General features: G+C 46.3%; 1 protein-coding gene across 2 annotated transcripts in view; it reads right to left on the bottom strand.

Annotated features, from left to right (window-relative positions):
• Positions 1–25,692, bottom strand: part of Grik4 (glutamate ionotropic receptor kainate type subunit 4) — a 410,214-nt gene that overhangs the window by 25,528 nt on the left and 358,994 nt on the right. Inside the window, exons 14-15 of one of the 2 annotated variants that reach the window (XM_047519151.1) lie at positions 12,556–12,669; positions 1,409–1,518 (exon numbers count right to left, since the gene is read on the bottom strand). In XM_047519151.1, coding sequence (XP_047375107.1) covers positions 1,409–1,518; positions 12,556–12,669 — 224 coding nt within the window. The remainder of the gene's footprint in view (positions 1–1,408; positions 1,519–12,555; positions 12,670–25,692) is intronic. The other variant, XM_047519153.1, reaches the window with a different exon arrangement.

Below are 25,692 nucleotides of genomic sequence, written 5' to 3'. Positions count from 1 at the left end.
CACCAGCTGTCACTGACAACAGATACTTGACAGTGGCAATGCCTACAGGCCCAAGAGGGGTAGGTGGCACCCAAGCGGCAACTCAGTCGCCTCTGAAGACTATCAGGTTTGAAGCAGGGCCGTTCTTTGTTGGGTGGGGTCTTGTGGGCCCCAGATGGCTTTCCTGATCTTGGCCTTGATCTCCACAGGAAAAGGCATGGACAGGGTGAGGCAACTCCTCTTGGGCAGGATGAGGACTGCCCCGGGTTAGGCACACTGAGGTTCCTTAGGCCTCAGGACCTTGTTGCTGCCTCTCCTAAGGGGAAAGAGCATGTGCACACCTTGATTCCCCCCAACAAGCACACCCTTGGGGAAGACCCCAGCCCGAGGAGGAGGAATGCACACTAGAGGCCCTGATGCTGTGTACTGGAGGCAAAGGAGTCAATTGAGAAGCCACTTGCAGTAGAGCCTCTGTCGGATTTCTAGGAGTTCATCCTGAGCAGTTCTCCACTTCCGCCCAACTTTGTGGTCCTCCATTGCAGTAAGCTGAACAGGCAGTGGGGACTTGAGTGAGTGGCACTAGGGCTTGTTCCATTTCTGGATATAACGTGGTCTTCCTGAAGCCCAGGCTGGTTCAACAGCCCTTGTGCTCAGAGAGAAACAACCTTCTCTGTGCACATTCTCAGAGGACACAGCCGAGGATGCCCTTAGGTTCCTCTTTAGGGCTAGGGGCAGTCAGTCCCTGGCTTCTGAGGAGAGGGCAAGGATTATTCTCCCCAACTGCTGATCTGGACCATTTGTTCCAGCTCAACACTAACTGCAAATGCTTCTCTCCTTCCTGCCCTCTTGCTGCCTGCCATCCTCTACAGTTCTTATTGAACAGAACAGCTGTGTTTTCAGGGGCAGATTCAGGCTCTCTGCAGAAGAAGTGTTCTCCCTGGCCCATGTCACTGCAGCCTCCAGTCCCCCCACTCTGAATTCGCAGGATCTGTTTCTTGTCATTCAGCACTTTATGGCAGATTCTGGCAAGGACTGATGTCAGGGCAGCCAAATGCATAGTGCTCGATCAGAGTGATCTTCCTGCCACCTCCTCCCTTCCTCCCTTCCCAAGTCTCCTACACAAGCAGGGGGCCGGAGACCAGAGAGCTGGAGGCGGCAAGAGTCAGGAGTGCAGAAGCAAATCCAGACAAGCTCACCTGTCTGCACTGTGCAAGTCAGGGAACGCACACGTAGATGAATGAATGGGTAGTGTGAGGTCGACAGCTGTGCAGAGAGCACTTCAGGCCCCGAGTCCCTCTCCCAGCCCTCTAGTTTGGCACCAGTGTCCTCTTAACCACCCGGCTCCTCCACCCCACCCCCTGCCCCATGCAGTTTCCAGAGGTGGACACGAGGTGGCGGTGTGAGGACAGGGAAGGGGAACGGATAGTACCGAGCCACGAGGAAGAGGACACAGCTGACAGCCAGATAGGCTAGGAGCATGAAGAGCCAGACACCGGGAGAAAAGGGGTCCAGGAAGGAGAAATAGCCGGGTCTGCGTCCCTAGAAATGGAGATGAAAACAAGATTCACCATACACATTCAGTCAAAATGGCCCTTGGGCAGGGCAGGGCAGAGGGTATGGCATATGTGGGTTTGGCCCCCAAATTTCTTTGGGTTCTGGGTGATTGGTTTAAATGATGCTGGGGGATGAAAGTTTAGTGGGAGCTGCTCCCACACACCTCCCTCCCCAAATTCAGCAGATGAAACAGAACAACAGCACGAGCATATGACTTTCTAGGCTTTGTGCTGGGAAAGTGGACCAGCCCCCAGTGCCCCTCAGTGCTGCCACTGTGCACAGCTCAGACAGCACCCGTGAGCTGTCAGGTCTGCAGAAATGAAAACCAGATGCCAGATCCCTGCCGTTTTTTTTTTTTTTTTTTTTTGCAGGAAAGCAAAATGGAATAAAAAGGATGGCGTTAAGCTGTCTGCCTCGCCTTTAGCTGTGTGGCCTTGGGCGAGTCCCTGGTCTTCTCTGGACGCAGCTGGAGCTGGGATAGATGAGAACGAACCCACTGGTGGCCTGTGGACCAAATGTAGCCCACGGACTTGTTTGCCCGTTTGTCGACCTGGCAGTGTTTCATTCTGTATTAGTTGCCAGTATTAAATGATTAGGAGAGTTCACATAAAAATCTAGATTTCATATATATAAAAACAAACAACACAGGAGATCTAGCAGCATTGGAGCTGAATGGTGTTGCCACTGTAGACAGGGCGTGTTCGTTCCTGCCTGCTGACTTGATCTTCTGCCAGGCTTGCTTCTTCCATTTACTCTGAAACCACTGGACTAGATGTTCCCCAAGGACCTTTCTAAATGGAAAATGCTACGCTTTTATGATCTCAGGAATCCAGAACGTCAGTCCAAAGATAGGACTGGAAATCAGTATTAAGTTCAGGGTGTTCTGTGAACAGGTGAACTTTCAACCTCAAGATGATATCCGTCATGGCAATAACCTACCATCAACATCCAGGTGCATCATTTTTATCGTGGGCTCCTCAGAAACACAAATGGGAACCACCTATGCCAATACTGAGCTGAACTCAACCAGCTCTCAGAGCCTGCATTATTCACAAGAAGCTCAAGGAAGCCGAGAAACTCAAAGTGGCAATACACGTCCCCATAGGCACATATGTGGCAGGTGGGAGACAGTTGTGCATGGTCCTGCTGTCTTCACACGGACCCAGTCATGGGTGATTTTCACCTTCTCTTCTGGATGGTTTTTCTTTTCTTTTTTTTTTTTTTTTTTTTCAGAATGCCAGTGGGCATATTCCTGAATCAACTGGGGAACAGATTACTTTATCCTTTGAGACAACAGATCAGAGGGGGCACAGAGAAGATGTCAGTAACTTATCCCTGTCAACTGGGCAGCTATTCTTGAGGTTTGTGGCCTTTTAGCAATGTGACAGGGACCTCTTGGTGGTCTTTCTCACACTGGTTTTCTTTCACAGTATGGCTTAGTTCAGGAGAAGAGCCCTTTGAAGGAAATTGCAACTATCTTCCGTGTGGTGCATACATGCTTGATCTGCATAGTCCACTCAGGTGATTTACTGGGAAAATGAAATCATTTGAGGGACAAGGCCTAGTGACTAAGGAAAGGGAACAGGAGCAGAATGGGGAGAAGACCATCTGAGCATGTCTGATCCCACCATTACATAAATCCTCTAACAGGAAATAAGGACTCAAGAGCAGCAGAATCATAGTCCTTGTTTGGTGATTCTGGTGTCCATCATGGGCTGTGTTTTCTTCATCAGCCCAAGAACCAGGGGCAGGCACAGGAAGACACAGACAGTGCAAAAGACATATGCAGAGTCTGGAAGGGGACAAAGGAGCTGGTCCTGTCTGTGCGCCTACTGCAGCAGAAATCACTAGTTGGTCTACTCCTGGGGTCCCTCTTAACCCCAGACTTTCTCTGGGCAAATGTATGTGAAACCCATGCACCCTGTCACTCAGGACTCTTTCGCTTTATGTCTCTCAATTGAAAAATACCCAGGAGGAAAAAAAAAAAAAAAAAGCCCAAAACATCTTTTATTGTTGCTTTCTGAATCTGAAACCCCATTAGATGCTCAATGTCAGAAATCTATACCTGATTATATCACAATGAGTGAAATTGAGGAAAATGACAAGACTATTTAAGGCTGCCATATTTGGTTATGGGTGATAAGGAATGATGCACAGCCATGGGAAAAAATCTTGGAGACTGAAGTTATAAAACAGAACATCACACAAACAAGGACCAACACATAAACACAGCTCCACTCGAAACGTATCAGTCATGTTGGCATGGCAACATCTGATTCCACATGTGATTGCTTGACGCCAACCAGAAGAGGAAGAACGGGGCGGTCATTTGAGATTTGAGTCTGGGGTTGTTACAGCCTTGGCTCAGCTTGTTGAGATGATGCCAAAGAGAAGTGTGCTCCCTGCAGGATTCTCAATGCCTTTTTTTTTTTTTTTTTTTTTTTTTCTATACGAATGCTTTGGATTGCTTCCTTCCCAAAGGACACCTGAGTTACCGGCACTTGGAGCAAATCAGATGTCACATACCATAGGCATTTGTTCCAAATAATAGCTTTTCCTGAACCCAAAGGATGTATGATGTGACTCTTTTCTTCTGAAGAACTCAAAGAGTTTCACTATTTCTCTTGATTTCAACACCCAATCTTCCATACTGACAGATGGAAGAACTGAGACCCAGGGAGGTTAAGTGACGTGCTCCAATAACTGGTGATGGCTTCAATTTCTCTGGTTCTCGTTCATCAAGCTGTGCCATAGGCATGCTATACTTGCTTCCTTCAAATGGCAGCTGTACCAAATCTTCCTCTCCTTTTAATTTTGCAACTTGTTCCAATAAACTCCCTAATTAATCCCACTCCTTCCCCCAGTGCCAGCAGAATCCCAACCTACTTTATCTGAACCCCTTAAAGTACTTGTAAATGTTATTTATTTATACTCATCATCATTTACTGTGACTCTGTTGTATTTATAGACATTTGTATTGATTTATACAATCAATATAACTGCTGACTACAAGTTGGGCCAGTTCCTTCTGGTGAATACAACCACTTTGGAGGTAGATAAGTGGTGTTTTATGTAGATAAATAGATATAGATATATGCTTCAATGTCAAGGACAGGTCAAGCCCTGCTGACAGAATTGAAAATTAGATGGCAGCAAAATTAGAACTATTTCCCCTGCTTTTGGACTGTGCTTCAGACTGACCACATCAGAGTCAACATCCTTGATGCTCTTTGATGATGGGAAAGACCCAAAGGACTGGTCACCAACTGACCATGATTCTGCTGTGTTCCCGGCTTTGCTAGCAGTGTAGCAGTGGGGCTGCCCATAGAGCTATGAGGTAGCACTAAACTCCCCTCACATGCTAAAAATTCCTTTTATTCTTAAAACAAATTCTGTTAACTCACTGTTACCTCACTCTATGTGTACCAGAGGAAATGGTTATTATGGTAAAAATGCAATTACTTTCCCAGAGTCTGGAGCCAAATGCATGGGGCCTAGAACAAGATAATGCAGGTCAGTTGGTGAATTAAAACACAAACTCTAGAGTCAGACTCCCCAGGACTGAAACCTGGCTCTACAACTTCCAAGTTGTGAGATTCTGGGCAAGTTGCCTAACCTCCCGATCTGTTTCCTCTGTAACATGGGGTAATAATAAAACCTACCTCATGGGGTTGTTTTGAGGACTAAGTAAGTTACCATGTGGTAAGGTCGACATATGTGTCTGCTTCCCTTTATCTAATGGCAGCCATGAGTAACTTAGGAGGGGGAGAGGGTATGTGACAGAGGAGGGAACACTCTTTTATACTCAGGCCTTCCTCAATGAACAAGGAATACTATTTCCTGCCATAGGGTGACACTAAAAATACTTGGGGACAAATATCATCTGGCTACAGTCACTTTCCATAACTCCTGGAGTTTTTATGGGTTGTAAAACATGAATCACGACGGTTCCCCTAGGGCTCTCTGGGGAAGAAATTGGGGCAATCCCGGAATTTCTTCTGGAAGGATGGTTCTTAACAGACTACATTTATAACTCTGTTCCATTTCAGCCTTCCCCCCAAAACTTACCATAACAGTGGATCAGACCTGTGGTTGCTCTCTTGGATCTGTACGAGGGCTGTATACCCCATTTTCCTACTCAAAAACGGATGATATCAACTCACTTTCTTCCCTATGCTCCATTCCCTCTCCAGACGGTTGTCATGTCCTTCATGTGATTTTTGACAGACTTTAGTATTAACTGGCAATTTATAGAGAGGTTTCTTGTTAAATGGTCAACTGCCAGCAGTGATCAATGGTCAATAAAATACTCTCTAGGGCTGAAGAGGAAAGAAACAGTCTCTCCATGACTCCTGGGAGAGGTGGAAGCGGGTAATTCTTAATCCGCTGCAGGAACTCACGGACAGCCTGCCCAAAGAGGTTGGCAGTGGGTTGTCTCTCCTAATTCAGTTTTGCATGCACTCACCTTGGATTCCAAGAAAAGAACGGGAAGTAAGCAATTAATTCCTCTCCACATACAAGAACCAGATGGCTTGTTGCCTACATGACCCACAAGCTACCAGATCTGTTTTTACTTTGCTGGTTGGGAATCTGGTGTGAGGAGACCCAAGTTCTTGTCCTGGCATTGACCTTGACTTGCTGAGTGGTCCTGGCAAGCCACACGACATCTTTGGGTGCCATTTTAAAATGGAACGCCATGATCCCCATGAAGGGTAATTGTGAGGATTACTAAACTAATACTGATAAGACACCTTGAGCTTCTTGAGACAGACGCACTTAATAAATAACCAATATTAAAATGATTATACATTCAGGGATCCATATTTCCATTAGACGGGCTATCATGTTACTTAGCTTTAAGGAATAGAACACTATTCATTTTCTATTTCCTTATAACAGAGTATTAAGCAGTATTAGAAATGATTCACTGGTTTACTTAGCACTGTTCTCCATTTTCCTAGACAGTCTTTCTGAAATGAAACAGACCTTCTTGAAAAAACGAGTAATATATCCAGCAAATGCCGTGAATTAATTTAATGTTGGCATTTATTTCTCTCTCACTTTTTAATCACTGTCTGATTTTTATTTTTTAACTTTCTTGAGAGAGAAAAGTCTAGCTGTGAGTTAAGAAGGGTATGAACATTTTCTGTTGCTTAATCAATGGTAGAGTAGGATGATGGTATCGGGGGTAGAAATGGTCAGTCCACATTTTTTGTGAATTTCAGATACTTTGGCTGGACTGGGACCTAACACAGAATCCTTTCCTCCAATAGGAAAGGATCTTTAAAAATCATCTAATGCACGACCTTGACACTGAAAGAAAGATAGCCTCTAGCCATGGACCCGCTCCCATGAGACAGGTAGCTAGAAGTGCCTGGGACTTAAGAGACAGAAAACCTGCTTCAGTGACCCTGGAACTCCTGTGCTCCCTCCCCTCTTCCACTGCACTGGCTGGACTCATGGAGCCTCAGACCCCTGTAAGATGGGAATCACACTATCTGCTTTGAAACATTGCTATAGTCAACTACAGTCTGTATGGGGAAATGTTTCAAAAGGTAAGAGCCATTGGTCAACATACAAATATCTTAGAATATATGCAGGCTCCCTGATGGGGCCAAGACTAAATTATCCTGAAGAGATTTATCCCTTGGGGGGTTGTATGGGCCAAATGTTGACTCCCAGGTTGGTTCTGGCACATTCTGATGATGCCTTGCTATGGCAGTCAGGGTGTGCTGGAGGAATACAAACTTATTTTAATATTAGTCTGGGCAAAACATCATTAGGCAAATTGCTGCAGCAGGAGGTGGGGGGGGGAGACAGAAAAGTGCATGATATACTCTGATGTCAAGTAGAAATGTTTTTATTTTCCCATGCTCTTCTCCCCTCTGTTCACACAGATATTTGAGAGCTCACAGTGTGCAGCAACATCATAAAACCCTCGAAAGCAAAATGCCCTTGGAGTTATACTGCAAGACCAAATACCAAGCTTCTCAGTAAGAACTAAGCTAATTTGCAGGGAAATAAAGACTCTTGAACTTTGTAGATTCTATCACTTGACTCCCATCCTCAGGGTACTGGGGGACACTGCAGATTCCAAAGACTGAGCCACCTACATATGGCCTAGAAGCACATCTGGCCCCTACCAGGGACCCCGATACCTTCTCAGGTGGAGGCTGTGCTATATGGGGGACATGTAGGTATTGCAGGGAAAAGACAACAGGCTGAGGTGGCAACTCTGTCAGACCTGAGCAGAAGATGGATCTGGGTTGCCTGAAACCTCTGCCTCCCATTTCTTTTTGTTCTTAAGACCACTAGGGGAAAAGACCAAAAGGAAAAAGAGAATCTCTTTAAGGCCTTCATCTTGCTTCCTGGAATACTGGCCCCATGGGACCCCCTAACAGAAATCCAGGTTGCTGGGGCTCAATGCTGCCCAACAGGATTCACAGAGGAAAGGATGGAGCTCACTGACCTCAGCATCACTGGATTTAGGACCTACCAACCATTCCTTCCTTCCTTCCTTCCTTCCTTCCTTCCTTCCTTCCTTCCTTCCTTCCTTTCTTCCTTCCTTCCTTCCTCCCTTCCTTCAGACCTCCTCATTCCTTCTTCCTTTCATACCTATCCAGTAAATACTGCAGGTTTAAGATGATTACATTTTTCATATCAAAAATACAAAAATCTGCAGTCTGAGAAGGGGCTACCTCCCCTTTAACATGCCTCCCACTCAGCCTACAGTTCAGGTTAGAGAGGAGACCTGAAGCATGCTTGAGAATTACATAGGAGGCGAGATGAGAGGTGAGGACAGTGTGGAACGACCTGGTTACTGGACAGAGATGCCATTACCTGAGGAGGTTCAGAGTGCAGGAGGAGGAACACGTTTGAGTATACGGAATGCAGTTTGTGATGCTATTTGCAGGGGGTGGTCTGTGAGACTTCCAGGTGAAGAGCTATAGTAATGAGTGAGAAATATACTCCTGGAATTCAGAGGTGAGGCTGAAGTGGAGGCACAGATGAGGAGTGGATGAGATTATCCAGGGAGGAGGGAGACAGAGAGAAGAGAGAGGAGAAGAAGAGAAAGGGGTCAACCAAAATGATGAGAAGGCACAAGGGAATCCGGGAGAAAATGGCAACTGGGGATGCTAAGAACAGAGAGAGTTTTTAAAAGTGAGACATGTCAATGGGGACAAATGCCAAAGCCAGACTACTCAGCTGGCCTGTCAAGTAGCAGGGAGTAGGAGGTAAGAGGAGGAAAATGTTCTTCTTATTTTGGTCCTAGAGATGTCTCCTCAGAAACAGAGACTATATCCTGATGTTGGGAAGAAGGAAAGTATCCCATAATCAACTCATGATCCATGTTCATGAAAAAGCCCAGATAACTTTAGATTGTTGGAAATTAACAAATTATTTCTGGTTATCTTTACATTTCAGAGACACATTTGCTATCACTTATGATTTTGGAGGCTTTGGCTATGATTCTTAACTAGAAATTACATTATATAACATATGCAGGTAATGGACCTCCATGTGACTCCATTAATAGATACAATGTTTATGCTTTGATGTATCAATTTAAAAATAAGTAATTAAAAATAATTCTTCATGAGGCATTTCACTTTGAGTTAATGATTTCTACTTTTGCACACAGGTTTGATTGCCACCAGATGCTCACATTTTGGTGACAACTGCTCATCAGTCAGGTGACCTCATAGATAAAGAACTGAGAGAGAAATTCTGTATTCTTGTAAATGATAAATGAAATTAAGCACAGTTTTGTTCAAAGATAACCATCAATTAGAGAAGATTCACAAAATAATAAACACCCAGTACTTAACTTTAATTCCCTTAAGAGCTTCTCTGTGTAGTTTTTGATTTAGGCTCTGGTGGTAGACTCCACCTGTCTACACTTCAGCATTAGAGATTCCTGCTGAGGCCTCTTTGGGTCAGATACAGCAAAATTCATCTCCGACTCATTCTCTACCAGGTCTCCTCTGCTTTACTAGATCCAGGACTGTTCTCTCCTGAGCTGACTTTTTGGTACTCTCTAAGCATAGTGCCTTGCACACAGAATGTGCTCAATAAATATTTGTTGAATAAATGCATAAACTGTCAGTTCTGTTCATTGTAAGCTGTTCATGCCAGAGTTCATATTTTGCTCAGTTTGGCCCTGTTATAAATCAGATCTGAGCAGCCATGTGGCATATTGGGGTCTCTAAGGGGAGGCCAGAAGAGGGAGGAATCCAGACCAGGCTGGGGAACTGTACCAGTCAGTCAGTGTTCTCCAGAGAGACAGAACCAAGATATATATATATATATCCTATCTATCTATCTCACATGTTGGGGGAGTTGCTTAGTCCAAAAGGTGAACAGACCAGAATGGGCAGGTTGTCTACATTATTGCCTTGGGTCAGAATTCTTTCTCCAGGAGACCTGAGTCTTTTGCCTCCCATGGCTTTCAGCTTATTGGATGAAGCCACTCACAGTATTGAGGGTAATCTCCTTTACTTAAAGTCAATTCATTGTAGATATTAATTATACCTACAAAATACCTTCACAGCAATGCCTAGTTGACACATTAAAGTTAATATCCCAGGAACTAATGCAAGGGAACTAATACAGAGATAGGTCTGTGGTGGTAGGAAATAAATGGTCAATAATTCAGTTTAGGATGACCAGAGGGTTGGTGACTTGGGCTATAGTTCTAGCAAGAGTTGGCATTCAGGATAATGGGGTTCTATGTTCAGAGAAGCGAAGCCACAGTCGTTGCCAGGTGGTAGAAACACTCGGGTCAGTTGTCCTTGGTTGCCTGGTTCCTGGTGAGTCTTTGGGTCGCCAGCAGGACTCTGCCCTCAGTGTTAATTAAGAAATCAAGGCCAGAGCCTACCGTAGCCACAGCAGGGTGGTCTGGAGAAAGGCTGTGCATCTCCATGTTTTTTGGATGCTCCCTCGGGGCCGAGTGTAGGGAGGAGGAACTTCAAAGAAGGGCGCTGGCTGGAAAATCGTGGGAGGAGTGCTGACAGAGGGACAGTGACAGCACTGTCCTGGAGACAGCAGGTCTCACCCCAGCCCTGCCCTGACCCAGATGCAAGCAAGACTCCAGCTCCCTTATCTGTGAGTTGGGGATTATGATACCTGCCCGCCACCTCAGAGAACGGTCCTGAGAATCCAATGAAGAAGGACTGCAAAAAACATGAAGGTGGCAGCTGAGGTCACAGAAAGAGCACTGACTTTAGTCACACTGTCCTTGAGTTTGAACCCTCCCCCTTGGCTTATTAGCACGTGGCCTTGTCCTCGTTTTTAAACTAATTGCATCTCAGTTTTCTCATTTCTAACATAAGAATGACACCACTGTGTACATTTCTTAGGACCATCACAATGAAGTACCAAAACTGACTGGCTTAAAACACCAGAAATCTTTCATTTCAAAGTTCTAGAGGCTTGAAGGCCAAAGCCAAGGCATCATCAAAGCCAGGCTCCCCGTGCAGGCCCTAGGGGAGGATTCTTCTGGTGGGTGCTAGCAACCCTGGCTGCTCATCACTCCCATCTCTCCCCTATATGTTTGTCTTCAAATTTCCCTCATCTTATAAGGACACCATTCATTGCATTGGGGCCCACAGTAATCCAGAATGATCTTAGCTTGATTACACTTGCAAAGATTCTATTTCTAAATAAGGTCACATTCACAGGTATTTTGAGGGGGCACAATGCAACCCATGTCACAGGCACCTGGTAGAGTGTCTGAGACATAGGAAGTCCTCAACAAATGGGAACTATCATCATCAAGAGGACAAGAGGAGGACATTGGCTGAGAGGGATCCAAATGCACCTTATTCCACAAAAACAGACATTAATAACAGCCTGACTCTGAAATCTTTGCATTTCTTTCTATCTTAGCCTGTAGCATTTGAGATTCCAATGCCATTGCTTCTTCCAGATGATCTGGTCATTTTTCCCAAGCCAGTCGGTAACGATGATGGACACTGAGGCCCAGCGCAGGACAGCACTCCTCTGAACAGTGGGCCTGTTTTGTGGGCTCCATGACAGGAGACACCCTCTTGGAGAAACTTGGGCACAGCTCCTGATGCCTGAACAGCTGCAGCAATGGGAGCAGCTGGGGCTGCAATGGTCCTCTTTCTCTAGGGCTGGGGTCACTTCAGCAGGCATGCTGTCCTTTTCTGTTGGGCAGCCCCTTGGTGCCAGGTTATGTACAGAAATAGGCATGGCAACTGAAGTGTGGACACCAAAAGCAGCTAGAGTGCTGGAGAAATCCATGTGGCTACATACTTGGAGCCAGTGTGGATGAAAAGAGGAGAGAAAGGCTCTTCTGGTCCAGTTTGGTAAAGTAGATAAAGACAGCTATCTGCTGGTAGCACAATAATTACCCACTTTATGGAGATGACCCAGCCAGGATATTCGGGGTCATGTCCTTCCTTAGCGATCTATTGGTGGTTCTCTCACACTCATTTTGATGCTCACTCTAGCCAGCCCAGCCAGAGAAATCTTTTTGGGTGAGCAAGGGGGAGGGGGTATGGTGCAGAAGGCCAGGTAAAAATGACATTAGATTATCTGGTCTGTGTGCATCAATACGAATAATCAGGAGAGGAAGAAGTCTATATTCCCTCACCAGCTACAATGCTCAGAGTGAACAAAGTGGATCTGGGAGTCGGAGGAATCTTTGAGAAGGCTGGGGTGACTTATCTGGGCTTCAGCCCTGCCCCCCAGGAGGAAGAAGTGTGACCAACAGGACAGTCGCGGCAGACTAGGCACCAAGTGCTAACAGATCACTCTCTTGGTCATCTCTATTCAGTGAAGCACAAGCCATTTTTACTGGAAAGCTTACAAGTATGACTTTTCCATCCCTCCTGTTTGCAAGTTCTTGCAGCTGATGAGGAAAAAATAGCCCAGCACATTTGCATTTAAGTCTCGAAATCTAAATATTTCCGTGAGTCACTCATTATTACCATATAACTCAGTGTTTGCATGCAAATAACTTTAATGACATAAATGCTTATAAAATAAGTCTCTTACCATATGAACTCGGTAAAGAATGCTAATTCCCAGCGTCATGAATGGCTTAGAGAAATCAATCACCTTCTCACGTTCGGCTGTGATGGTGAGGCCTGCCACAGCCAGATCTGCTTTCTGAAAGGAACAGAGAGATCCCATCAGTGGGGTGGCCACGTGAGGTGGGGCACAGGAACTTGTGACTAGAGGCTGTCCCCGATGAGAGGTTACTCGGTCTGGCTTCCTGGCTTGGGGAGAAACCAGTATAACTCAGATCTGAACAATAACTCTGGAAAGGACAGGATGTTGAAGCTGGCTTGCGTTTGTTCATTCATGGTTAGACCCCTCTAAGCACACAGGTGATTTAGAAGCAGGAGGATCACTACTAGATTGCTCTGCCCTGAGGAGGAGCTCAGGAGTGGAGAACTGACAGGCTCTGGGGTTCTCCACACCAAAGAGTTTTATTCCACTTATTCACTTGTCCAGTCAACACAGCTTCACTGAGTGCCTCTGGCAGGTAAGATACTTCAACAGGGAAAGGTAAAAATGTGGGAACCACAGGCATCTGAAACAATCTAATGCAACCCCATTCATTTCACAGAAAGGAAAGGGACATCAAGAAATTAAGTGAGTGGCCCAGCATCACAAAGCCCATCCTTGGCAAAGCCAGGGCTGGGATTTAGGCCTTCTGATAATTGGTCACTTATATTGCTGCCCAGGTGGAAATCCAGGTGTCACCAGCAGAACAAAAGGAAGAAACTCTGATCTCTTTAAAGCAAAATAACCAAAATTTGTTCTGAAGAGCTTTTCCTTCTTTTCCCTTCGCCTCCTAATTGTATACTGAGTGTTCACTTCTGATGAGAACCTGGTCTGAATTAGAACTCTCTGGAAAAGGGAATGCTGTAGGCTTCCTCAAAACTCTCATCTATCAAGAGGTTCTTCCTTATATCCAATTTAAATCCATCCTGTTGAAAGCAGGCTCATTCCCTATTGATCTGTTCCCTGGGCCGAGCTAGCACTCAGTTCTAGTCCAGGTCTGCCCTAACAAAACAGTCAACCAACCAAGGCTAGTCACTTTGCTTCTCCAGGTTTCCTTAACCTCATCCACAACTGTGGAGTTAAGAGTGTTAGATCTGTCCCAACATTTCTCCAGCATGATTCTCAAAATGCAGTCAATAGGGCCACTTGCATCAGAATCACCTGCTGGACCAACTGAATGTGAATTCCAGAGTCTTCTTTCAGACCCTGGATTGATTCTGCTGGTAGGTTGCAGGACTCTGCATTTGTAACAAGCTGCTCAGGTGACTAACTTATACTGATATTGAAGAATCATGTTTATAACCTACACACTATCTTTCAGAGCAGCCTCTGGCAATTTACATTTCAGTTTTTTGAACTCCTTTTTCTAATGCTGGTAGATCAGCTCATGCAAAAGATGAACAAAGAAATGAGGACGAGTGAAATGTCCAACAATCTACAAAAAAGCCAATCAGTTCTGAACGAGCCCCCACCACACACACAAATGCAAAAAAATGTAGAAAGAGAGCCGAGTTGGTTCTCATTTTGCTCCCAAAGGAATTGCAATTTGTGCAAAGGAAGGATAAATCTATGGGCGAAGGTCAGTTTCTCCTACATCTAAACATCAGTCAGTCCTCCACACTCATTCATGTGCCACGCCCTGACCCGGCACAGGTTAACAAACTTATAAAGTCAAGGCATCCTTAAAAGAAACTGGTGTGCAGAGGAAAGAGATCTTTAATACAAAATGGAAACTGAGTGACTCATTTTGTATTTCTCCAAGAGAGTGTTGATTACTGCTATCAAATGAATCAACGCTTGGGTAGAGAGAGGAGTTTGATTAGAAGATTGCTAGTGCCTTCATTTGGGGGACTCTTTAGAGGCTTTCTTGGGTCTTTCAGGACCTTAGCCTCTCCATAACTGTGGCCCTGACCAATTCAACTTGTGAGCATGAGCACAGAGCCACAGAAACAACTAGGAGGGCCAACAGTGCAGCCACCACCCAACACTCAGGATTGCTGGAAAATGGTAGCCCCACCCTGCCTGGAAACTGGGAGAAGGTAATGAGTTTAAAGAGTTGGACTGAAGAACACATTAAGAAAACTAAAACTGATAAAATGGAAAAAGGGTAAGCATAGAATCCAGTCCTCTCCCTGGTTATTTTTCTTAAATGCAAATCAATTAGCCAAAGTAAACAATACCATCCTCGAATTTCTTTTCCCCATGTTCAGCTTTCCTCCAAAAAGGGCAAACTTTGGATGAAAAGCTGGAAATCATTTCACAAGTTTACAGAAGTTGGCCAACAATGACATTATGCTAAACAATTCCATATGTCCATATGGAGAGGAAGCTGGGAATGGAGCACAGCCCACCGCCAGACCTCTTTCCTAAATACACACAGAATGACCACACACCAGGCAGAGCGCGTGCCCCAAGCTCAGACAGGGCTTCTCTGTCTGGTCACAAATAGATGCTTCCCCAAACCGGACTGAGCAAAGAAACCTCCTCCTGCCCACATTGCTGACTCAGGGCCCTCAGCCTCAACTCTCTTTCCTTTGTCCCCAGTTCAGGATAAGTTGGGGACCAAAAAGGCAAGGAAGCAGATGAGAAAGGACAGCAACACGCTACAAGAAACCTTGGAGGTTCCGCGGTGCTTGTTTCTTATGTTTAACTGACTTGGTGAAGAACAGTAATTATCTCCTTTGGCTTCGATGCACCCCGGGGTATCAGAACAATCACACGGGACTGGATTATTCCAAGAGACGTGCACTCGTTTATTTTCACCTTAGTTAAAAAGACATTATACTATAAAGCAGCCTTCAGATGAGGAGATAATGTGCCATGAAACCAAACTAACAAGGAAAGGGCCGGGGTGCTAGAACTGCTGAGTGGAAGCAGAGGGTGGTCAGCCACAAGGGCAGCGTGTCCAAGGCTTCCGCTCCCCCAGCCTCTTTTGGGGCAGGGAGGGGCTTGCCCTCCAGGGCAAAGAGCAGTGGACAGGACAGACGAGTGGCTCTTGTCTCAGCTGGGTTCCAACCTCATTGTGACCTCGGGCAAGTTATTTCCCTATCTGGAAAGGTCTCCTCAACTATAAAATGAAAGGGTTCAACTAGAGAGCTTGCTAAGCTCTTTTCCAGCTATAAAGCCCGTGCTTGGCTCTGCCCAGCTAGAGGAAGTATGGCCTAGACTAATTAGCCCCTGCTCTGTAGCGGTCAGGCCAGCAGAATGGAATGGTGGGGAGCAGTTGTGGGGCCCGAGCCTGCGGCGAGGAGCAGTGGACCCCAGGCAGGGACATTTTACTTTAGAGATGTTCTATTCTTTTTTTTTTTTTTATTATTCAGAGACATTTTATTTACTTATTGGTTTATTTATTTTACTTATTTTAGGGCATTTTATTTTAGAGGAGGAAATCTAGAAAGATGAGGAAGGTGCAAATGATCTGAGGAGCTCAGGCCTGAAAATGGAACCTCAGGGGACCGGAAAAGGCCAGGACAGCCTGAGCCAGAGGGCTGGGGTCTGTCAGAAGGAGAGACAGACCAAAGCAGGGCAGTGGCAGAGAACTCCACGTGTCAGGTCCTGCTCACATCTGGGGTGTGTGCAAACACACAGGGGCCTGTAAAGACATTGCCTGGGCAAGAGAGGCCTCTCTCCTCTTCCCATTTTTTGATTGAAAATGTTCCTTGAAGGACTTTAAGTGCTGTCTCTGAGCAAGCCCCACTTTTATCACCTGGATGTTTGTGGAATTTACAAGAGAAGGGCAGGCAGGAGCCAGCCTAGAGGTGACTTCCAAAACACACACTCCTTTGCCTTGTGGAGTTCAATGCGGGTCAGGCAACGGCCACCATTGTAGTCACAGCCCCTCCGGGGACTGGCTGCAGGGAAGGAAGGCAGTGTCTTTGCTGTAGGGCCCTGTTCTTTGTCGCTTGAGCCTGCTGCTTCCACCTGTGGCTTTCCTGAGAACAACAGGAAGGCCTTCTGATAGTAGTGGCAGATCCTCGGCCACCTGAATAAGACAAAGCCGGCCCTGTCAGCCTCGCTTCTTTATTTAGACAGCTGCTGCCCCCTTTTGGGCAAAATCTTCTCTCTGGTGCCACACAGGGTCTCCTCCCTCATGCTCACATGGAAGAGGGCACAGGCAGGCTGCCTTTGCTAGTTGTCCATGAGCAACTCCTCCGCATTCTCTGGGACTCTTCTTTTTCAGTTGTAAAATAGGTACAGTGCCTGCCAGTTGATATGATGTGAGAGTCAAGAGAGTGTGATGGAAGAGGCTTAGCGGATGTATGAATTGTAGAGTCTGCCATATCAAGAGGATGGTTGGGAACCAGGAGTGTGGGGCAAACTTATTTGGACTCTGTCACTTACTTGCTGTGTGACCTCAGGCAAGTCATTTCACTTCTTTCCGCCTCAGTCTGCTCATCTAGAAAGTGGGATAATAATCGTCCCCCACCCTAGAGCTGCACAGAGACAGTGCCTGTGAGTGCTGATGGCAATGGCCATGGGGTGATGGTGAACTTGACAATGGTGATCTCAACAGGGCTCTGGAGAAAACTTAGTCCCTGGTGAGTTGTAGGTGTGTCTGGAGGTGGGCAAGCTTGTTCTCTGTACAGTGCCGACTGCACAGTACCCTTGGTCACTCGACCTTTGGTGGTGTATTGGCTTTCTTGCAGTACTGGGGATTGAACCCAGGAGTGCTCTACCACTGAGACACATCCCCAGTCCTCTCCATCTTGAGACAGGTCTTGCTAAGTTGCCCAGGCTGGCCAGCCTCAGCCTCCTGAGTAGCTGGGACTACAGGCATACACCACCGTGTCCGGCTCTCTGGTGTTTTTTCCCTGTGGTACTGCCTGGCTTTGAAGACCCACATGAGGCCCCTCCCAGGCCTCACGCTGCCCCATGCTTTGGAAATTTCTAGGAAAAAAACCAAAGCCCAGCTGGGAAACACAGTCCTTCTCCATACCTCTTCCTCACTGTATGGTTCTCTTGTGGGCGAGTGGATTAAATGGACTCTTCAAGCTCTTTATGAATTCTCAGACCCACTGGGCCATCTCTGATAAGCTTCCTGGTCTTTTTTCTCAGGCTTTTTTTTTTTTACTGTCCCCTCTCTCATGCCTCCAGCCTCCGACCCTGGAAGCCCCTCCAGGTCAACAGCTTTCTCCTCCTTCACAAGCCATGGCGTTCTCAGACCTTGTTTCAATTGCTGCTCAGGCCCCATAGAGCCTCCCACTCTCTGCTGTCATTTAGTTAACTCTGTAATTGTGTTACTTAACTCTGGAAAGCTTCGGGAGGTTACAGCTGGAATGAGAAAACGCTACACAGATAAGTTTATACTGAGCACTCCTGGAAACCTTCATTCCAAGGTAATTGTCTCTGGAGAGCCCCTGTATATTGAAAGAACTTGCAGAATTCCAAGCAAGGCCAGGCCCAAGGCTGTGAAAACAGGGTTGGCATTATCCGGAGACACCCAGAGAGGAAGGAGCTTGAGTCCAGCAAGTATGGCTTTCTAGGGAGGGAAAAGGCATGCTGGGCTATGATGGAGGATTTTGAGTGAGGGTGATATGAAATTGCGGAAGGATGGGAACCTTCAGGATGCACTGTGTCATGGAGTCTGCCCTTGCATGTGGGATCTTGGGGTTGGCAGTGGCTGCCTGCAGGGCCCACTGCCCTCTCCTTGTTACCCCTCCTCTTTAAAGCTCAGTATAGACACCCTGTCTTCACCCTGTACCAGGGAGTGTGCAAGTGCTGGGATCCTGGGATAAACAGACCCAGACACAGCCCCTGACAGAAGAGAGTTCACAGTCCAGTGAAGAAGGCAGACAGACATCAGATCAAAATTTTGTAGAATTTTGCCTGTGTCAAGTGTTAGAATAAAGTCAACTACAACATCATGAGAAGGTGGCACAGGGCTTGGCAGAGTCTGGGGGACCACAGCAGCTTCCCCATAGTGAGAATCAGTTACCTGAATAAGAGTTACCTATGAGAAGGTAACTATGAGAAGGCTTGACTGAACATCACCAGGGGAAGGGACTGCATTTGCCAAGGCCCTGAGGCAGGAGGGAGCGCCACACCTCCCGGAGGCTAGCAGAAGCCTGGGGTGACCGGAGAGCCTAGCATGGAGGAGCATGCTGCATGAAGAGACTGGAGAGGCAGTCAGGGATCAGAAGGTATGATACACTGAAGAGCAATTAGAAGGCTCTGAAGATTGTAAGCAGCAAATGTCCTATGAGATCAGATTTGTGATAACACAGCTAACAACTTCCTGTATGTCAGGCACTGAACTAAATCTTTAGATGTGTCATCTCCCTCAACACCCATAGAGCCTTTGTGAGGTAGGTTACTATTATTATCTCTACTTTACAGATGAGGAGACTGAGGCACAGATAGATTAAGCGACTTGCCCAAGCTTGCACAGCAAAAGCAGCAGAGCCAGGATTCAAATACAGGCAGCTTGTCTTCAGAGGTTGCATTCTGAACCTGCAACAAATTCAATGGGCTCCAGTGAAAGGAAAAAAAAATGCTGAGGAGAGGCAAGAAAGGACCACCCTAACTTCTGCTCTCACCTCCTTGCCTCACATTTCACTGTCACCAGTGTCCCTTGGCCAAGGTCAGCAGGGACCTCCATGCTACAATGACTAGGAGAGACTTCTGAGCCCTTATCTGTCAAACTTCCCTGCCAGTGGCTCTCCCCAGCCCCTGATGGGCCTCCTGACTGAAGCCAATGTCCAGGCCACAGCTCCTCCCCGCTCCAATGCTCTGTCCTGTGACTACGTTAACTGGGTCACTGGCACAAACCAAACTGGGATCAAGTTCTAGCTTTGCCAAGTTAATCACTGTGTGACCTTGGATAGGTCTCATATCTTCTCCAGGCTCACTTTTCTCATTTGTAAATTGGGATAATAATTGCCAACTTGGGGTCATTTTGAGGCTAAATGAGATAATACATATGGTGCACAAAGACAGGGCCTGGCACAAAATAGGCACCCAATAAGTAGCTATTCACATTATTTTTCTAGGAAAATTCATTTTGCACCATGACAATTATAATCATCCTTCTTAAAAAATTATCTGTGACCTCCATGTCCACTGCTCCTCTCCCAAAGCCTGCCCTCAGTCAGTCTCACTCAACTAATCACAATCACACACCATACTTATCTACAGTTACATTTTCTTGTGAAAATCCAACCATCAACTCCACCTACCCGCCAAGGTCCATTCAAAGTTTTCCTTCTCCAAAAAAGGTTTCCCTACCATCTTCCCAGGAACAAGCCCTGACCCTTCTTTGTGGTCACAGGAGGTAAGCAGTGACTTGTACCACCCCTGTGGCATGAGGTGTCAATTGCCTTATGTTATAACAGGGGATCTGAGCTCACGCTTTAACTCTGCCACTTATGAGTGTGTGACCTTAATTTCTCTGTGCCTCAGTGTCTTCCCCAATAAAGTGGGGACAATCATTGTTCCTATCCCCATGAAACTACAGTGGGAATTAAATACAAAGTCTAAGCTGGGCACAGAACAGCCCTCAACAAATGTTAGCTCTTACTGTTATTGCTGCTGTTGACTTTGGAGTGCATGTCTTATCTCCCCATTAGACTACATGTTTCTTGAAGCATGGACCAAGTCTTTTAAACACTCAACATATATAGCATTTCAAGGTTGTCATTAGCTCTGTTTCCACACAAAGAAGCTGAGGCCCAGAGAAGTTGGTAACTTGCTCAAGTGCACACAGCTAGACATGGAGAAAGATCATTTCAGACCCATGTGTACAGATTCTCAAGGCTGTTCACTTTGCTCTCTTATTGCTACACTAAGCAAGGTGATGTTCCCCAAGTAAGCACACAATAAGTCCCTAAGGAACAACCAGTGTAGAGTAAGGAGTGGAACCCCTAAAGAAAGCCTGCTCTGAGCCCCGTCTTGCGGGCTGCAGAAACAGGCTGATGTCTGACAGGTGGCTGCATGGTATGCAGGAGGTCTTTTGTCAGGAAGCTGGAATGCTAGAACCGCGCTCAGGATGCACTCAGACCCAAGTCCTCATCCTCCAGCCTAAGAAAGACGTGAAGCCCTCGATTCTCCACTAGGGTGCGCCCTTCTCCCCTTGCCCTGTCCACATCCTGGTTCTCTCTAACACCTTGGACAGCGCCACGCAAGCGGCCCAAATCCTCTACTCCTGTGAAAGGAGGCTGTCAGCAGAGGGGGGTTAATTACACTCCAGGAATGGAATGACAGCCTCCGCCTGAGCCAGAGGCCAGCAGAAGGACCAGCTCCATGGAACTGTTTCCAATTTCTGCCCAGTCCTGTTCCTTTTCTACTGCCCCGTTGAGCAGATTAACATCTGCATAGAAGCTCATTTCAAATTAGATGATCTGCTCCCTTCTTGTCTTTTGATCGATTTACCTGCTGCAAGCCTATCTCTCTTCCCTTCCCACCCCCACCTATGGAGCTACCCAGGGAACTTGGTGTGACTCACTGGGGTCACCGAGCTGCGAGGCAGTGGGATCTGGGAGCTGGGGAAGCTCACTCCCACTCCTGGCTCCTGCACGCATCGGCAGCAGCCGTCATTTAGACTTCATAATAACATGCTTCGTGAGTGTGCACATCTGCCCTCCTGCCACATGAATCAGCCTGTCTGCCCACTCCGCCTGCCACGGGTGGGGCCAAGGAGAAACTCAGAGGGTCACACAGCACCTGTAAAATGTTCGATGTCCTTGTCCACAGGGGAGAGAGGGTGACAGCCCCACCACTTCAGAACCAGGATAGGGGGACAAGGATAAGAGAATAGCAAATGACATGCATTTTGTCACCTGTGCCAACGCACACAAGCATACGGCACAGTCAAGCCATCCTGCACCCCCGCAAGCTCCCAAAGAAGGCCTACTTCCTGTGCAGAGTAGGCCCCAATTGAGTCTCTGCAACCACTGTGCACTCGGGTTTGTAGGATTTATCCACACTCCCTGGGCTGAGTCTCTCCATGGTGATGCTCCAGGAGGGAGAAGCCCAGAGGAGCATTAGCATTCCTGGGGAAGTGGCAATGTCATTCGTAGGTCCACGTGCTCCTGGTGCTATTTCTTGAGGTGACAGACTATTCTCAGGGTTGGATGAATTTCTTTAAAGTTAAATTAAAATCCCCATGAAATATTTAGTTGGCTCAGCACAAGGCTATGTTATTGGCCTATGAGGGCAGATTTTAGGCAAGTCCAGAGCTAAGGAAAGAAGGAGTTGGCAAGTCATTCATGGGTAAAGTTGTGGGGCACAGAGGTCCATGCTGGGTCAGGAGGCCAAGCAGACATTGTTCATCTTTGATCTCTTGCCACAGGCATTCACTGACCCTCTTGCCCTGTGGGTCAGAGAGATGCACGTTTGAATCCCAGATCTGCCATTCACCAGCTGAGCACACTGCATGAAACCTGAATTCCAGTCTCCTTATCTCTAAAATGGACCAAATAATGTTTACTTCTTGTCACCACTGGGAAAGTTTCCTCCCAGGACCTATGCAAACAGCTCAAGGGTCAAATCCCCTCTTCCCCTATGGACAGGGAACTCTTTTTAAAAGCTAAAGCAGATCATGCCATCTTCTCTATAGCACTGTCTAGTGTGGTTTGGATGTGAAGTGTCCCTCAAGAGCTCATATGTAACAATGCAAGAAGGTTTAGAGGACCAATGATTGGGTTATGATGGTCTTAATATAATCAGTGAATTAATCCCCTGATGGGATTAACTGAGTAGTAACTGAAGGGAGGAAGGGTGTGGCTAGAGAAGGAGGGTCGCTGGGGATGCGCCTTTGGGGTATATATTTTTATCAGGTGAGTGGAGTCTCTCTCTGCTTTATGATCATCATATGAGCTGCTTCCCTCTGCCACACTCTTCTGCCATGATGTTGTGCCTCACCTGGAGCCCCAAGGAATGGAGCCAGTTGTCTATGGACTGAGACCTGTGAAACTGTGAGCCCCTGAATAAACTTTACTCCTCTAAAGTTGTTCTTGTCAGGTTTTTAGTCACAGCAGCCAAAGAGATTGGCTAAAACACCACCTTAATCTCATGCCACAATGTCTCTGATGATCCAATGACATCTAGGTGAAACTTCTTTATTATAAAGGTTTTAAATGACTACACAGAAATACAGTTATCAAAATATTTTGTAGTCTTTGTGATATGGTAACCTGTGCATCTTTATATCACAGGAACTTTTAGAAGTGGTTTTTATAGCAACAATGTAATGCCATCAATGAGAGAGTCAAAGGTGTGACTAATGCTACTAAGGTTTGTAGCCAACAGTCATCATTTAAAAGAAATAACACATTCGTTCAAATTTAGAAAAAACATAGATGTCAATTTTTCCCTTCTAAATTTATGGACTTTCTTACTGCTATCCTCAGACCTTTGCAGGGGTGGGCTGTGGACCCAAGGAAAACAATCCGTAGACACTTCTATCAATACCCAGTTTATTGGTAATAACATCTTAACTCTTCACCTCGGCCTGGCATTGCCTGATCCAGCAGTGTCCAGTGGCCATGCTAGCTGGCCATGCTGACCTTTGTCCTGCCTATTGAACTCAACAAATCCACTTTCACCTGGGGTTATTTGCATTTGCTCTTCCCTTTCCAAAAATGCTCTGGCTGTGGCCCTGCTCTGCCTTCCATCTGTTTTCTCCACCATATGTCTACTGAGTCTACAGCAGTGCCTGGCACATGGTAAGTATTAAATAAATAATTTTTTGAGGTGCCATAAGAATATACATTATGGGCTGAAATCAGTTCTAACCTATAGTACCTCAGAATGTGACTGCATTTGGAGATAGCATATTTAAAGAAATAATAAAGCTAAAATGAGGTCATTCATGTGGACCTGACCTGATATGAATGCTGTGTAAGTGGAAATTAGGAGACAGAACTTGTAGAGAGAAAGGACTATGAAGAAGTGTAGGGATAAGAGCCATCTATAAGCGAAGGGGAGAGGCTTCAGAAGAAGCCAACCCTGCCAAAAGCTTGCTCATAATTCTGATTGTTAACATTGTGTACTTATGCATAATTCATTATTTAATGTCAGTTATGGGTTTAAAGGCTGCACAAGGGTAGAACCACATCTACTGGCTGAAGACATAACCTGAGTATCTACAATTGTGCTTAATACATAGTATGTTGTCTTTATATTTTTGCCACTAAGGCCTTCCTCTTTATTACTAGGTCATATAAAATTTTGTCCTTACAGGGTTCAGGAAATATTTAATTAAAGATATCTAATAACGAATGGTCAAAAAATAATTTTTTGAAGGGGAACAATCAAATGAATTAATGGATGAATCCAAAGAAGAGAAGCTCAGTTAGTGTGACTCTCTCACCTTGGATCTCAACTGGGGGAACAACTCTGGAGTAGCATTTTGACTAGGAGCACATACCTCATGCCAGCTCAGCTACTCACCAGCTATGTAACCACAGGCAAATTACTGAACTTCTCTGTTTCTTGGTTTCCTCATCTGGAAGATTGGGGTAAGTGATACTATATACTTCATAAACATGTTGTGAAGGTTAAGTGAATGGGTACCTGAAGAGCACTCAGGACAGTGCCTGGAACACAGGAAACACTAGAGGAGTGTCATCCAGTACAGTTTGATTGCAATGTAAAGGGTTAACTTCAATTTTATTTGAAAGAGTTGTTGTTGTAGAAAATTCAGTGTAGATTTTAAAGAGATAGCAAAAAAATCACATGGTTGGAAAATCAATGTGTATTATATAAGTCACACAGAGGTTACAGAGTTGGGATATGACACAGAACCTAGAGTGGGCCTTGGCATTTTACACACCTGCTGTGAAGCCCCAGGAGGCTTGGGTCGGGTCTCCTCACAACACTACCACCAGGCCACTGTTGTCACAGCTGATCTTCTAAAGGTGACCACCAATTTACACATCACATAAAGAAAGGAAACAGAAGCCTGTCTGAGGTTTCAGGGTGATGTGTTCATTTATAATCCAAATGCCCCCCTTTACTGACACAAACTTCAACCTGCATGGCATTGTGAGTCACCAACAGACCAGGTGCTGAGAGGCATTGAATTTCCACCTTGAATCCACCCTTTTCTACTGGTCTCCCATCTCTGCTGGCCACCAAAAATGCTGGCTATGTTCTGGAAGGAGCATGGGACAGAACCCTGGGCAAGGCTTGCTGGCCCATGTGCAGCTCACACTTGCAGGGCTGACTTCATGCAGGGCTTGCACTGAACTGACCGGGCCAGGCCTCCACCTGTCAAAGGCGATGGTTTCCAGGCCTGTTAAGGGCCTGGGTGAAGCAAGCTCGGGCAGCCGTTTCCTGCTGCTGTCGGAATCCAGTCACACCGCCAGCTTGCCATGCTATCTTTCATTTTCCTTCCCACTTGTCAGTCCTGTAATTAGGAATGGTGTGATTCACAGGCCTGTTATCAGGACTGTTTTTGTCGGGTGAAATAAAGTATCACCAATTGCTGGGAGCATTGCTGACAGCCATAGAGAACCTCCAGAAGCCTCCCCTGGGCCCCCTCTTTACTCTCAGTCAACAAGCAACCCCCTCCGATTTCTTCCCCACTCAAGCCCTGCCCCAGAGACCAACCCCTGAGCTGCCCCACCGCTCAGGTGAGCAATGATCTAACCAATTAGGACACCAAGTGGGTAGCGTCCAGCCCGTTCCCCGTTTCTTATTCGTAGGTGCACAAACACTGTGAAGGGCGGCAGGGCATTTTCCCAGGGATCCCTGCAGTCTTGGGAGGAAGAGAGCGAGAGGCACTGTGGGAAACCTTTGGCCGCTCTCTCTGGAAGCTAAGGTATACTTGGTCTACTTCAGAGAGATGCTTCGCCTTGTTGACATGGTTCAGGTGCCCTCAGTAACAACATCTCCAGAGTATTTTTCACAGATTGTACTTGAGCCTCACCATAATCTCTAAGGTCAGCAGTGGTTTATTTAGAGCAGAGCAGAATGAGGCCCGGCAAAGCTGTGTGATGTTGAATTCAGGATAATGGCACGTTGGGAAGGAGGGAGGGCAGAGTGGGGTGGGACAAGGGCCTCCTCAGGTGCTGGACAGTGGTTACATGGGCAGGTCCCCTTGTCATAGACCCTCAAGCTGACCTATGTTTGTGTACTTTCCTGTATGTATATTTCAATAAAAATGGTTTTTAAAAAGCAGAG

This window comes from Sciurus carolinensis, chromosome 11, assembly GCF_902686445.1.
Source record: "Sciurus carolinensis chromosome 11, mSciCar1.2, whole genome shotgun sequence".
In the NCBI taxonomy this organism is placed as follows: Eukaryota; Metazoa; Chordata; class Mammalia; order Rodentia; family Sciuridae; genus Sciurus; species Sciurus carolinensis.
Note: the sequence above shows the minus strand (reverse complement) of the source record. Positions and strands in the feature narration are given on the sequence as shown.